General features: G+C 41.4%; 1 protein-coding gene across 1 annotated transcript in view; it reads left to right on the top strand.

Moving 5' to 3' along the window:
• Positions 1 to 15230, top strand: part of LOC118627842 (helicase POLQ-like) — a 63763-nt gene extending 48533 nt beyond the window's left edge. Inside the window, exons 17-19 of the mRNA XM_036258325.1 lie at positions 3817 to 3903; positions 11280 to 11410; positions 14963 to 15230. Coding sequence (XP_036114218.1) covers positions 3817 to 3903; positions 11280 to 11410; positions 14963 to 15230 — 486 coding nt within the window. The remainder of the gene's footprint in view (positions 1 to 3816; positions 3904 to 11279; positions 11411 to 14962) is intronic.
• Positions 15231 to 15675: the final 445 nt, after the last annotated feature.

The following is a 15675-nucleotide window of genomic DNA, read 5'->3' as shown; positions in this document are numbered from 1 at the left end:
TGGCCGGTTTGGCTCAGCGGTTAGAGCATCGGCCTGCAGACCAGAGAATCCCGGGTTCGGTTCCCATTAAGGGCACGTACCTTGGTTGCAGTTTGTCCCCACCCTGGTTGGAGTCGTGTGAGTGGCAAACAGTCGATGTGTCTCTCTCACATTGATGTTTCTCTCTCTCTCTTCCCCCCTCTCTCCCTCCCACTCTCTCTGAAGATAAATGCAAAAATGTCCTTGGGTGAGGATAAAAAAAAAAAAAGATCAGTCCAGATTGAAAGGAAGGGGAATTAGACCCATATCTCTCCATGAGGGGAATGCCGAATAATTTTCGGTCATCTCTAATGTTTGGGCTCTGGTCCCAAATTATTTACATTTCTCCCACATATAAAGCATATTCATTCATAAAAGATTTATTCCTTTATGAAATCAGACTCAAGCTGGACTTCAAGGTCCAGTATTCCTTCTAAATCAAGTCTAGGTACAGGTGATGCCCCTGAGTACAACTAAAGAGATTCACCCACAATGGTGAAACAGACAGGATAACCACATTATACTCCTATTCAGAAAGAGGGAAAATGTGTGGTACATAGAAGTGATTCTGAAATCATTCAAGGCATATATGGCTAGTTCCTTGATTGGGACTCAGTTCTAATCCCTAGCTTTGGATTCCCTCATTCAAATCAATTTTTCTTTTTCATAAGCAATGGTCCATGTCTGCAGCGAGGTAGCTTTCTTGGTCTGCTTCCTCTCTATAGAAGTTCAAGGGTTGAGAGTTTCTTTTTATTTTATTATCTCTGTCCCTTTTTATTCAGTCTGGTATAATGTCTTTTAAAACATTGTGGAGTTTTTATTTATATATTTTTAATCTCTACGTAGCTTGGGTTTCTTACAGCACGGTTGTTGGGCTTTGCAAAGGGAGCATTCAAGAGATCTTGGGATGGTTTCATAACAGGAAACCAAGAGAGACACTCGCATGGCTTCTTTTTGACAGAGCCCTGGAAATCATGCAGCATCATTTCCACTGTATTTTATCAGTTGCAAGAGAATCACCAGGACCAGCACAGGTTCAAGAGGGGAATTAGATCCCATCTGTCAACAGGGGTGTCAAGAATCTCCAATCATCCTTAATCCACCACACGAATCTCATAGTACAGGACTCATTTGTTGTCTTCCCCCTTCTCATATTTTTATTTCCTATCTCCAACAGTGAAAACCTGACTCTTATTTTCATCAATATATTTATCTATATTGCTGAATCCTAGAATACATGGAAAATAATTTTAAAATTGTTAAAGGATACCACTAGGGGGAGTTTACTAACTAGAATTCAGTATTTATTTACAGTTCTTTTTGTCTTTAATCTGAGAATATATCACTGAAATAATGTTATCCAAGTGTTACTTTTTTAAATCTTCGGTTATGTTATTCATTTGAAACACAGATTCTACTTGTATTCCATTTTAGCTCCCCACCCAATCCTTATGGGTTGGGTTTTTGTTTTTGTTTGTTTTAAAATTTAAAACATAAACCTATTTTATTTAGCTTTAAATTCAAGTAGTTTTACTAGTATATATTTCAATTTTCTTTATTCCTGGAAGTTTCCTTAGGTTGTAGTTTTAAATGTTAGCTCTCATCCTTTGCTTGATTTTTCTTTTTTAGCAACTGCAATTATATGTATGTTGAATCTTCTTTGCCCATCTTTCCCTTCAATTTCTCTGGTTCTTTCTACTTCTTTATCTCATTTTTATTATCTTGATTGTTTTCCTGCTTTCCCCACCAATTACCCTAATTAGGTTTTTATTTAAATCTATTATTCCTTGGACACCTCATTTTGTAGTTTTTATTTGTGATATAATTTTACTTTTCTATTTTTTTTCCTGAGCTTTAACATTTTTTTTTTTTTTCTGTTTTGGTCCATTTCTGTTCTTAGTTTTGGACTTCTTATACAGGATGTGTTTTTTTTACCCCATGTCTCGAAGTGTTTATTTGAGACTATTTCATTTGGGGGAATATTGTGTTATAGTTTTCTGTGTCATGGTTTGCTTTCAGAGAAGGAAATATTTATGAGCTAAAGTGCTTTATTATCATTTTTCTTTTTATAGGGTAATCATATATAATGAGAGTTGCATATGCCTCTGCATTTCTTAGACAGGGATGGATGGCCATCTGGAGTGGTTAATGAGAATCCTAGTTCAAGAATATCTCTTCTGTCATTGTAGCAAAGTATAGTTTCTTTCATGGAAAGCTTGAGGTGGGAGAGGACTGCAAGGAAGAATGGGTTCTTTGATTTTTTAATTTTCCTTAATTTTCCTACAGGCTCCTAAATCTTGCCATCGTTTTTTCCCTTACCACTCAGCTTCCAAAGGACACCTCCCTGTTACTCATTCTTTTCCCTAGAGCTGTTGCCTTTCCGAGACTGCCGCCTACATTTCACACTTTAAATCCCTTTTTATAAATAATGTGATCTACTAAGATTCTTTTCTCAGTATTTTTAAAAATATATTTTTATTGATTTGTTTTTTAGATAGGAAGGGAGAAGGGGAGAGAGAGAGAAACATTGATGGGCTGCCTCCTGCTCTCCCCATACTAGGGATCAAGCCTGCAACCTGAGCATGTGCCCCGACTGGGAATCGAACCAGGACCTCTGAGTGCTTGGGACGATGCTCAATCTACCGAACCACACCAGCCAGGCTCTCAGTATTTTCGTACTTAGGGTAGCCTTTCTCTATCTGCAGGTGATTTTATTTAATCTAAGACCTTCTGTTTTTCCTCCTTTCTTTTTCATGTAGTTTTATCTCAAACCCACCTTGATTTCTGCAAATACTTCGGAGTGGGAGCTTGAGAAATGGCTGTGCTGGAAACTGGCGGATTTTTTGACTATGAATAATTTGAAGTTGATGGTGTTCTCTGTGTTCTAGTAATGCTGTCACATGAGTTTTGTGTGGTTTACTTATTGATCTATATAGTTTTTAGGGGATGTATTGGGAGATTCATTCCACATGGTCAGCATTACCTCAGCTCCTGGAAAGCTCACCTAATTACAGTTTAGTCTTTTTTATATATAATGATATGTAATGCTATGCTTTATATCAGATTGGTAGAGAGTGGGTTTTTCACTTTTACTGTGAGTCATATGATTTTTTTCCTCTATGTGATTTTGCTAAACTTTTTATTACAAAACTTTGTAACAGAAGTAGTACAGATATATCACCGCACAAAGGCCAACTACAATAAATACCAACATTTTATTTCTGGTTTCTAAAAGAAAGAAGAAAAATCATTATTCACTCAATATTCATTTACATCTACTGTGTGCCATGTTTAGAAATACTTTCTTTGTTCATTATGTTTCTTTTGAAATTAACCATGTTAATTTTAGAAACTTGAATAAAACTTTTCTTTGAAAAAGTGATAGGTTTTTAAAAGATAGCATACTAAATTTTCAGGAATAATAAAATGCATATGTAAAGGATAGCATTTTCAAGAGCTAATTAAATTTTTGCAAAATTGTTTTAGATTTTATAGATTAAAAGTTCATTTTATAGATTAAAAGTTCATTTTATTGAAGACTTCAATAAAACAAATCTTTGAGAGTATTAGAGCTCCTTTATTTTTGGTATACCAGATACAGCCATCAGCTAAAATGGCTTTAACTAAATGCTTCAGCTTCATTTATTATAATCGGTTTTTCCTTAAGTGGTCATTTTTCAGTCTCATTATTAGTTTTAATGTCTAGATTGCTGATGTGTAAGGATTCAGGTGGTAAAAATGTTAGCATTTCTCTACCAATGTATAGTTTGGCCTCATGTCTTGGTGTTTTTATTGTAGATGCTGTTGCAGGAAAAAGCAGAGGCTTTGCAAGAAGAAGTAGAAGAGCTATTGAGATTACCTTCTGATTTCCCTTCCGTCGAAAAGGCATGAAGCTGTAGAGCATTTCAAATATGAATTTTTTCTGTCTTTTTTTATCAATTATTTCTTGTATATATGTTTTATTAAAGCTTCTTTATTATTTATAAATGAAAAAATAAATTTTAATTATACATTCAGAACTATGGTTGATATTTGAATACATCTCTCACCCATAACCACAGTAACCTTCCCAGTAATAATCCATCTTACACATTACGTCTGTGCTCAAAAATGAAATCCAGCTTCCTCGGCATCACTGCAGCCTACCTCTTGGCCAGATCTTTCATCATTCTCTTACCCGTTTCTTTCATCAAACTGGACTGTTTCAAATTCCAGAATTTTCCCTGCGATTTCCCAACCCTTCATTTCCTAACTGTTTTATTCTATTCCCAGTGAATAGAAAATATCTTTAAAATGTACTGTATACTTCAAGTATCAACTACAAATGCTCAAATACTGTCTCCGCTATGAAATTGTTCAAAGTGTATTCTCATCCCCACCCCATACATGGGTTCTCTCTCCTATAAGTATTGTGAGCCCCTCATTTATGCCCGTGTATTTTTTTACACGTTTCTAACAAGTATTTATTATTAGTTAAGCCATGACTCGGGATCCCTGGGTGGTATGTACCCAGATCCCCCTTCACTATCCTGAGAGGAGGATGGAGGACAGAGGAGAGGCGGTGGAGCCAGTTCAGATCTTCCCTGGAAATGTGCCATCTGCTCTTTTATTTTTTAAAGAGAGTTTTTGGTTTTAATAGTTGAGAAGAGAGTTATAAAATAAAATAGACAACACAGAGCCTTATGACTTGCTTAGATTGGCAACAAACACAGGGATACAGACGTAAACAAACAGGGTTTCCATTCAGGAGGTGGACCATTTGCACATGGAGACATCACCCCTTTCGTGGTCATTGCCTCACAGCAGTGGAAGTCTAGGTAGTTCTCCTACGTTCCCGGTCTGGTTCTGGGTGGGGAAGCAGCTAACCAAGGGGGTAGTCGTAATTCTAGATTTTGGTGTTGATGTCTTCTGCCACATTGCTGGTTCCTAAAAAATGCCCCAAAACAGCTAGCAGCTCAATGTGACCCTCAGCAAAGACCCACTCATGTCTTCTTTTAATGCTATTAGTTTCACCTGGCCAGTAGGGCTCAGTGGTTGAGCATCAACCCATGTACCAAGAGGTCACCAATTTGATTCGCGTCAGAGCACATACCCAGGGCCAAATCCCCAGTGAGGAGTATGCAGGAGGCGGCCAGTCGATGTTCACTCTCATTGATGTTTCTCTCTCCTCCCTTCCTCTCTCTAAAATCAATAAAGAAAAAATAAATTTAATGCTATTAGTTTCAAATTTCCTGGAAGGCTGAGATTTTGTTTTTTAATTTTGTTAATCCTCACCCGAGGACATTTTTCCATTGTTTTTGTTGTTGTTGTTGTTGTTGTTGTTGTTGTTTAGAGAGAGTAGAAAGGAAGGAGAGAAGGAGAGAGAGAAATATCAATGTGAGGGAGAAACATCAATTGGTTGCCTCTGGCATGACCCTGACTGGGGCAGGGGATCGAACTCGCAACCCAGGTACCTGTCTTTGACTAGAAATCGAACGCAAGACCCTTCGGTCCTCAGGCCGACACTCCCACTGCTGAGCCACACTGTCCAGAGCCTGAGACCTTCTTTACCTTCTCTGTATGGCGCACAGCACCTGCCACAATTCACTGGAGAGAGTAGGAAACTTTATGAAGAATTAATACTATCTGAATCAACAATTTAAAGATTCTCTTCAAACACAACTTAAATATTGCCTCTCCCTACTCCCTTTTCAGATTTATAGCTCGGATGTAGATGACTGGTTATCTAAAAGAAAAAAGGGTAATAACTAGCAATATTTATTAATGCTGAACTGGCTTAGTAAAAGTCTTACCTATCTGGCCCGGCCTGTGTGGCTCAGTGGTTGAGCATCAACCCGTGCACCAAGAGGCTGGTTTGATTTCCCGGTCAGAGCACGTGTCCAGATTGTGGGCTCCATCCCCAGTGGGGGGCATGTAGAAGGTGGCCAATCAATGTTCTCTCTCATCGGTGTTTCTAACTCCCTCTCCCTCTCTCTCTAAAATCAACACAGGAAAAAAAATGTTTTTAAGTTTTACCTGTCTGAGATATCCATTGGAAACTGCAGATGGATTCACAGTCTAGTTCTTTGTGCCTTAATGTTTTAGACCGCTATAACGTAGCTATTATTTATCTAGTAATTTATATGTAGCAGACACTGTTTGTTATAAGTGCTTTGTATGACTAATTTAATCCTTACAACAACACTGTAAGGCAGATAATATTATTATCCCCATTTACAGTAAACTGAGACATAGAGTAAAGTAACTTGCCCATGGTCATGTAATAGTTACTTGCAAGGCAGGGATTCGGACCCTGGCAGTCCCAACCTAAAGTCTGTACATTTAACCATTACACAATATTGTCTTGGTAGAATTTACCTGCTTTATCCCTTCTAAGTATTCTTTTCACCTGGCCTTGACTTTATCCCTAGCATTGCATCTCATCTGCACCCCACCCCTTCATATGAAGCAAAGTGTGGCATCCTAATGTCTTAGGAGAACTCTGGGCTTCCCTGCACATACTTCATTTGTCTCAACTAAAAAGACTTTAGCATAGTTCAGATTTCAGTTTTAAATCTACAAACCAGTATTACTTGTTTGCCCAAGTAAGTAAGGCTGTAAGTGAGCCCTGATTCTTGCTAACCAATTTATAGCACACTGATTAATAATTCCAGTTTAATTTATTAATTTAAGATTAGAGATAGCACCCTGGCCGGTTTGGCTCAGCAGTAAAGCGTCAGCCTGCAGACCAAAGATTCTCAAGTTCGATTCCGGTCAAGGACACGTACCTCAGTTGCAGTTCGTCCCCGGCCCTGGTCCTGGTCATGCAGGAGGCAACCAGTCAATGTGTTCCTCTCCCGTTGATGTTTCTCTCTCTCCCTTTCTCTCTCTCTCCCTCCCACTCTATCTGGGGATAAATAGAAAAAGTATCCTCGTGTGAGGATTAAAAAAAAAAGATTAGAGATAGCAAGGTTGAGGAGGGGGTACCTTTACAGAAACTAGAATACCTATATCTGCAGTCCAGGACCTCTCCCATCGCCCCCAATCAGTGTTTCTCTAGGTCAGTTGAACTGAAAGGCTGGGTCAGGTATAATGATGGGGAATTAGCCCTAAAAGATATTCAAATGTAAAGAAATTAAAACAGTTCGGCTTTAGAGAAGAAGAAACAGTAGATTAATGGAAACAGAGTGGAGAATAAAAATATACTTAAATACATTTAAGAATTTAATTTATAATAAACATGTTTTTTTAGTTTGAAGTCATACAAACCCAAGGATACCTGGCTTAGACAAAAGGAGTGGTCTGTGACCACATTCCCAGACCACAGCAGCGACAGAGCCGATACGAAGGAACTGAAGCTGCCTCCTTTGACGCCTCAGGGCAATCAGATGACCTTAAAATTCTACATTCAAATCTTTTCATTTACCTAAAATTTAATTTGGTTTAAGGAGATAGGTAGACATTTAGCTGAATACATTTCTAAAACATGAGGTAGCCATTTGTTCCAACTCCATTAATTAAGTTACCCATCATTTCCACTAGTTACTGATTTCTCTGCCTACCACTCCTTCTCCCCAACTTCTGAAAACTTAAAAAAAAAAAAAAAACCCACAGGAGGGGCAAAGAACCTTCTCTCACAAGAATCACTACAGCCTTTGAAGTCCATTCCATTATGACAAAAAATAAGTAACACTGAGTATACTTGGGTTTGTTTGTTTTACAATTTCCAGTAATTTATAATCATATTGATAAGTATATACTTTTGTTACTCTCAATGATAAACAATAAGGATAGCAATAAACTACCGTTATCTGTGGAGGAAATGAGTGGTTTTGCTCTAGCTGAACCAAATGAATTAGATGATGCCACCTCCCCAAAATGAGACAGTGGCACAGAGAAGTGTTGGTCTAAGGTCTGCACTGAAGTGAACCTGGCAGCGCAGGTTAAAACACTGGCAGTGTCTAGTGTTTAAAATTGGGTACATTATACATTCAAGTGTGTGTTTTGTTTCTTCTGAGTATTTTAAACAATTAACCTACTTATGTTGTTGTAAAAATTTGACTTGAAGACAGAGTGTATGTTCTCATTTGTACGTAGAATCTAAATAAGCCAAACTCAGAAACGGGGAGTAGATTGATGGTTGCTGTGGGGACAGAGGAGGGATGGGGGGTATGTAGGTCAAGAGGTACAAACTTCTAGTTATAAGATAAATAAGCTCTTAGGACAGTTATAATATGAGTAAGTTCTGGGGATCTATGTACAGCATGGTGACTATAATTAACAATACTGTATTACATACTTGGAAGCTGGTGAGACAGAAGATCTTAAATGCTATCACCACACACACAGCGTAATTACGTGAGGCAATGGAAGTGTTAACTAACCTTATTATGGTGATCATTTCATGATATGTACCTGTGTCCAATCATCAGCTGTACACCTTAAGCTTACTTACATGTTAATAATATCTCCAGAAAGCTAGGGAAAAAAAAGGAAATTTAATTCAAATGTATATGATGCTATAAATATGTCATGTTATATGGCAAGGGGGAATTAGGGTTGTAGATGGAATTAAGGTTGCTAATCAGCTGACCTTGAGATGGAGAGATTATCCTGAATTATCTGGGTGGGCCCAATGTAATCACAAAGGCCCTAATAAGGGAAAGAGGGAGACAGGAGTGTCAGAGTCGTGATACGATGTGAGAGACAACCAGCCACTGCTGGCTTTGGAGCTAGAAGGGGGCCAAAAGCCAAGGAATGCAGCCTCCTCTAGAGCCGGGAAAGGCAAGGGAACAGATTCTCTCCTAGAGCCACCATAAAGGAATTCAGGTCTGACATCTGTTGTTAACCCACTGAGGTCTTTGCGAGATTTCTGACCTCCAGAACCATAAAGTAATAAATCTGTGTTATTTTAAACCATGAAGTTTGTAGTAATTTGTTACAGCAGCAACGGGAAACTAATACATCTGACAATAGCATGGAACACAAATGGCAAATTAACATTCTGGAGGATCCCTTCTGGGTCTTAGCACATAAGCAATCGAAGTTAAATGTATTATGCCCATTGAAAGGATTATTTTGTATTCCTGAAAATACAAAATATTTTAAATGGACATAAAGTGTGTATTATAATAAAGAGATATACTTAAAGCTATGAAAATATAGGCTAACAGCAATGTGAGTATAAAGAACTAGCTATAATAATGCTAAATACTAAATGATTTTCCTTTGTGGTAAAATATATTACTGTATGATCACATAAAATTGGAAAAAATCCGCAGGCAACAGACTACTCTGTACAAAGTATAGTAACACTGGTTTGATTCTGTATAAATCTATAAGCTCTTTGAGAGTTATAACAACAGTCTACTGCCCATCCTAGACATGATGAAGCAATTCAGCATTTTGCTGAAATTTGTCAAAGCCATTGGAAAGCTCAATAAAAATATTCAAATGCATTTTACTGAATAGTTTCAATGGACTTGGCCTGATGAAACAAAAGAGGTGGAATATTTAGGACTGGTAAAGCATAAATACATGCGCCAGGAGCCACTGGTGGTAACAAACTGTACAGTGTGCAGAGGATAAATGCCTGTAGGCACTAGAGAGAAAGCGGGAGGTGGAGTCTCTGAGGAAGAACTGGTAAAGAGGAAGACCATGAACTAGGTGCTAAAGGGACAGGAAAACTAGGGATGGCTGGGACAATAGGGAGAAAGGTGTTTGGGGGAGGGGAGAACACGCAGGATGACAAGAAGGTTCTCTTCTAGCTGAGGTAGTCAAAGTGAAGGTCATAAGCCCACCATCTGTACATTTGAGCTCTTAAAGCACTAATGAGAAGCCAAACAAGCAGCAGCAAATGGTTTGTTATGAACCATCTCTTTTCTCACCTGGTGTCCCTTGTGGGCACTTGCAAAACACCTGATGGAAGTGTACACGTGACATATGGACAGAGCCATATGGAGATCCAGTTCATAACCTTGGCCTTGTTAGCCCTGCGATCTGTCCGTCTAAACTAACCTTCCCCGGGGAAGTTCTAAAATGTAGATCTGACCTTTGCCGAAGATAAGCTGGACACTATTGAAGTGGGAAGGATAGACTTAACGCAGTAACAACCATGGTGATGGGACAAGGGTCCAGCGTGAACTGAGCTCAACTCTGACTAGTGCAGAGGTGAAGGGCATTTAGAAGATGAAGGAACTATTGAGGTCTCCAGGGGACACAGGGTTTGTTAATTAGTGCTTATCTGGAGGAGAAACAAACTTCTAGTCTGTTTATGACAGGAGGTAATGATGCAAGTCAGAGCAAGCTGCCCGCGGCAGGGGAGGGAGAGCAGGAGGTGTTTTCCTGGATGTCTGCATTTCTGAGAAAAGCTCTCAGTTTCCTGAGAAGGCAGTTCTGGGTGGTGGAAGATCTACATCTCAAAGTGGGGAGAAAAGATTTACAAACCAAGCTTTCTAAAGTACAGCTTAGTGGGCTGGGGGTGCAGGGGACTATCAGTCTACTATCAGGTTTTGTTTGGAACAAATAGTGATTCTTTTGGCACTTTTCACGGGCAGACACTTGAAGGGGGCTGAGGTCATACTAGGGGTGCAGCTTTGAGCTGTTAGAAACTACATTTGTTAGTGTTTGTTCAAGTCTTAGTGGGGGTTAGGGGGACAGAGGACAAAATCATCTGTGCTGAGCCTGCTGTTTTTTTTCGCCAAAGTTATGCCTGGTTACAAAGAGGACTTGGAGGGGCCTATCTAAAGTATGATCAAGAAGAGAATCTTTGTCACTGTTCAGTATTTGTTGAAAATGTTCCGCTAATATCACTTTTTAAATGCCATCACTAAGACTGTTACTTGGTTTCCTTCTCTAATATTATAAAGCCCATATCTTGGTTGTCTGTTTTCAGTTCTTGGTTCTTTTTTCAGCACAATCACAGAGGAATAGGAAGAGGATTTGGCACAAGTTGTTCCAGCCATCCACATAGGTCTCAAGTTCATCTTGCAAGACTCTGGCAGCAGGAGGAAGCCTTTAGAAACTGGAACGCCCTCGAAAAACTGCCTCTACCCATCGCTTGGGCCTGGGCAGGTACAGCTCAGAATGAGCTCAAGTGGGCTTGACCTTTTATAGGCAACAGGCTGCACTGTAGTTGACCCAGCCTGTGCAGACACACTAACTCTAATTAAATGCTAACGATGGTGGTGTCCTGCCACTCTGCAGAGGAAACTAAAATGCAGAGAAACGAGGCTCCAACAGCTGTCAGTAATTGGGTCACTGCTTTCCCCTGTGCTTCCTAGGTTTACACCAGCACTGCTGTCGTTAGGGCCCTGCTGCCAAAGACTCGCCTTTTTCAAGATGTTGGACTAGAGCAATATGTGTTTGTGCAGAAGACGCGGAAGGTCCTTGAGAGAAGCAAAAGAAGAAAGGTGTGAGTCCGCATCTCGAAAAAGGGAGGAAGGGTGATGCCTCCCTAGGAAGTCCCCACACCCAACGAGTCCTGCAATTGGTGCTCCAAGCGGGGGCGGACTCATGATATGACCTTTGTTATCTTTCCCTGCAAAATGGGCAGATTCTGGCAGATGCGGCGGGAACTCTCGTCAATTCAGCAGAGAGTGAGTCTTTCCCATGATTTATTCCAAATGTATAATTAGCCTGTTACTAATGTATAACATCTAGCGGTTTCATTCATAAATAATAGTCGCGTGGGTTCCAGTGTTTGATACAGGCCACGAAGCTAAGACCAAAGACTCCCTTCCAGATTTCTGCTCTTCACCAGGAACTGCAGTAAAAAGCTCGAACCCCTCTCTTGGCAACAGGTGCTCTGGCTGGTCTCTGCTAGAACTGTAGGGAAATGGCTCCGCGGGAAACTCAAATTGCTGGGGAGAGAATGAGCGCCATTCCAGATCTCTTGGAACACATGTCACATCGATACTGTAAATTAAAGAGCTTCCAAGTGTTCTGGCCGGTGTGGCTCAGTGGTCGAGCATCCACCCAGGCACCAAGAGGTCACCTGTTCGATTCCGGGTCAGGGCACATGCCCAGGTTGTGGGCCCAGTTCCCAGTGGGGGGCCTGCAGGGGGTGGCCAATTGATGTTTCCATCTCTCTCTCCCTCTCCCTTTCTCTCTCTAAAGTCAACAAAGGAAAAAAAGATTAAAAAGTTTCCAAATGTTATTCAGGTATTTTATTTATGCACTTCAGTTTGATGTTGCTCAACATAAATTAGTAGTTTTCTTGTACGCGACTGTCGGGGGCATGGTGACATTCTCTCAGACCCAAAGCTCGTCTTGCCATTTAGGCAGGACCCTAAGGTTAGCAATTGAAGTGGACTCAGAAGTATTCTTAGGCTTGCTGTTTGAGGGGTGGGCAATGTTTCCTTCATAATAGAGTGCTCTAGAAGAGGACTCTTCTATATCACAGGTGACCGCAGAAAAAGATGGGCAAGAGAAAGTAGAGCGGGGAACTCTCTGGGACTGCATAAAAAGTAAAACAGAAAGGCACATCTTTTTTTTTTTTTTTTTTTATTGCTAGGTACAGGATAGTTTATAATTAACATTTACAGCATTTAGAGATAGTATTCTGTGAATAAAAATCCCTAACTAGCCCGGCCAGTGTGGCTCAGTGGATTGAGTGTCGCTGAGAGGTCCTGGTTCGATTCCCAGTCAGGGCACGTGTCTGGGTTGCAGGCTCAATCCCCACAGGGGGGCGTGCAGGAGGCAGCCGACCCATGTTTCTATCTCACATCGATGTTTCTATCTCTCTCTCCCTTCCCCTCTCTCTAAAAATCAATAAAAACATATTTTTTAAAAAATCTAACTAAAAGCGGGTAGCATCCTTGACCAAGGTCAATCTTTACCTTTAGTAAGACTTTGTTTTTTTGCATCTAAAATAACATATTCTTGCCCTGGCCGGTTTGGCTCAGCAGTTAGAGCGTCGGCCTGTGGTCCTGGGAGACCCGGGTTCGGTTCCTGCTAAGGGCGCGTATCTCGGTTGCAGTTTGTCCCCGGCCCTGGTCGGTTGTGCAGGTGGCAGCCACTCGATGTGTCCCTTTCACGTCGATGTCTCTCTCTCTCTTTCTCTCTCTCTCTCTCTCTCTCTCTCTCTCTCTCTCTCCCCCTCCCACTCTACCTGAACAAAAAATGGGGAAATGTCCTCTGGTGAGGATAAAAAATAAAATAAAATAAAATAACATACTCTTGGAATGTCAGAGTAATCTTTTCCAGATCCCTCAGGGCACAATCACTGTGTCAGTGCACAAGACCACAGAACTCGTTATTATCTCATTCCCAGTAAGCCTAAAAGAATTTAGTTGTACCCTGTCCAGTCTGGCTCAGCGGTTATAGCGTCGGCCCAAGGACCAGGGAGTCCTGGGTTTGGTTCCCGCTACGGGCCCGTACCTTGGTTGCAGTTTGTCCCTGGCTCCAGTTGGGGTCGTGTGGGTGGCAGCCAGTCGATGTATCTTCCTCACACTGATGTTTCTCTCTCTCTCTTCCTCCCTTTCTCCTTCCCACTCTGTCTGAAGATAAATGCAAAAAATGTCCTCAATAGAGGATTAAAAATAATAATAAAAAATAATTTAGTTGCTTCATGCCACAGCCTATACATGCAGAAGGCTCCTGCCAGTTGGAGAGAAGGTGGCATTAGACATGAGCTCACCTTTCTCCATTCCTTGATCAATGAATAAAGTTTCTGCTCCGTTTTACAAAACACAGTTTCATTCTATTGGCGTTGAACAGCACTGGGCAGAGGACTTGGGTTTGGGTTCCTGACTCTGAAGGGTTGTAACAGTACTTTCTTTCAGAAGCCCTAGGAAACTAATACCACAATATAATATAAAAAATAATAATTTGATGACATCTGTGGTGATGCTTCTTTCCCACTCCTGGCCTTTTGTGGGTGTGGACGGAGGGAGCTCTGTGATTCTAATTCAACGGAATACTCCCGGCTTCTCTACACCTTCGCTCACCCTTCACCAGCAGAGGAGGAGCACCTTGTGATGGCCGAGTTTGGAATGGGAAGCTGAGCTGGTATCCCAGGTCTGCCTTCTCTCCATTTGCTCTTTGGAACACTCCTGCCCTCAGAGGGCCTCTGTCCTGTCCAGCTCTTCCATGCCATGAATGTCATCAGGCTGACCTCCCTTGGGAATGGGCCTTAGGTTGGGTTCCCCAGAAGCAGAACCTGAGATGCAAATTCATGCTCAAGTGTTGCACCAGGGAACGTTCTCGGAGAAGCAAACTGAGGGAAGCAGAGCAGGTGGGGAACAAAGTGAAGCAAGCCGGTGGGCTCCGCTGCAGCCTCGCTCGTCCGATCCCACAGAGACGCTCCGGAATGAGACCTGCAGCAGAGGTAGCCCCTCTGCGCCCTGCTTCATCGCTCAGTCACTGGGCAACTCAGGGCCCGTGGGAGGGCGGCAGAGCCTCCTGGGCAGGCAGGGCAGCACTGATGTGGCTGAGGACAATTCTCCAGCAAAGGCAGCACCTGTGGGGTGTTATCAGGCCCTATTCACAGTAGCTGGGGGTGGGCACACCTGCTGGCAAAGGGGATCTTCTCCCGACCTCCCACCCCCTGCCCCCTCACACCAACCACCCCCACCACAGGGAGCCTGACATGTTTGGTGCCACTTCTGCCTAGGTGGGCCAATGTGTCCAACCCTGGAGAAATATAATGGAAGAACCAGAACCAGAAGGAGAAGCCCCTTTCTCTTGCAGTGTCCTTCTGGAACCTTCTGTCCACAAAGCCTAACAAAATGTTTGTGACAAACAAGAAGTGTCTGAAGGGTCTGTTCCATCATCATGAAACAGATAATAAAGGGTCAATTTTGAGTTGAGCAGCAATAATTGATAACTGGCATACCTGCTCAGGTCATGTTTGGACACGAACCCTTCCTTGCTTATCTTCTTTTTCTCCATTCTTTTTGGGTGTTTACAAATATCCACCAAAAAGTGAGCAGAAGAGCCTGTTTTGCCTCCCTCTTTTGTTCAGTGGACCAGTGTCATCGTCTTCGTCCACAGAAAACTCTGAGCCGCTGACAGGACCAGAACTGGCTGGTCAACAGCACAGGAAAACCCATTTGCACAGCCTTGAGGGCCCAGCCCTTTGCAGGTGCCGGAACAGCAGGGCCGGATTCCCCCGTGCATCCGCTCAAGCAGTGACGGCTGCCCATGCTTTACCGAGGAAAACGATGACGTTCTGCTGGCTGGATCTGGTCTTAGAGGTCATGCTGTTGGTGACATTCCTGGAGTTGCTGTAAGGTGGTCTGCGTAGCCAATGTCTCTTTTCTTTACACAAAGGCCAAAGAACATTAAGTTTTGATGAAGCTCACATGGTAGTAATACATTTTCATAAAAATATATTTATATGTATATTTTATATTAAAATATATTTGATAATTTTCCAAAAATAATTAGCAAAAGAAAATAGAATTACTTTATATTTTCCAGTAATGTCTTTTTCGATGTCATACAGAGAAGACAAAGGTGTAGAGAAGACGGTGCAAAGAACCATGCCAGGTTTTTACATGTTCTCTTGTCTGTGTTGATTGACCTCCAAAGTCCATTTCAAATAATGAGCTCAGCCTTTATGTATGACTTGAGAGCTGAGTGAGCTGTCAGGCACAGAGCTCATTTACACTCCTCGACTGCCTATCAGTATTATAAACGTCCGAATCCTATATATTAGGAAATAGCTTTACATTA

Source organism: Molossus molossus, unplaced genomic scaffold, assembly GCF_014108415.1.
Source record: "Molossus molossus isolate mMolMol1 unplaced genomic scaffold, mMolMol1.p scaffold_m16_p_1, whole genome shotgun sequence".
Classification (NCBI taxonomy): domain Eukaryota; kingdom Metazoa; phylum Chordata; class Mammalia; order Chiroptera; family Molossidae; genus Molossus; species Molossus molossus.
This window is presented reverse-complemented; position numbering and strand designations above follow the sequence as displayed.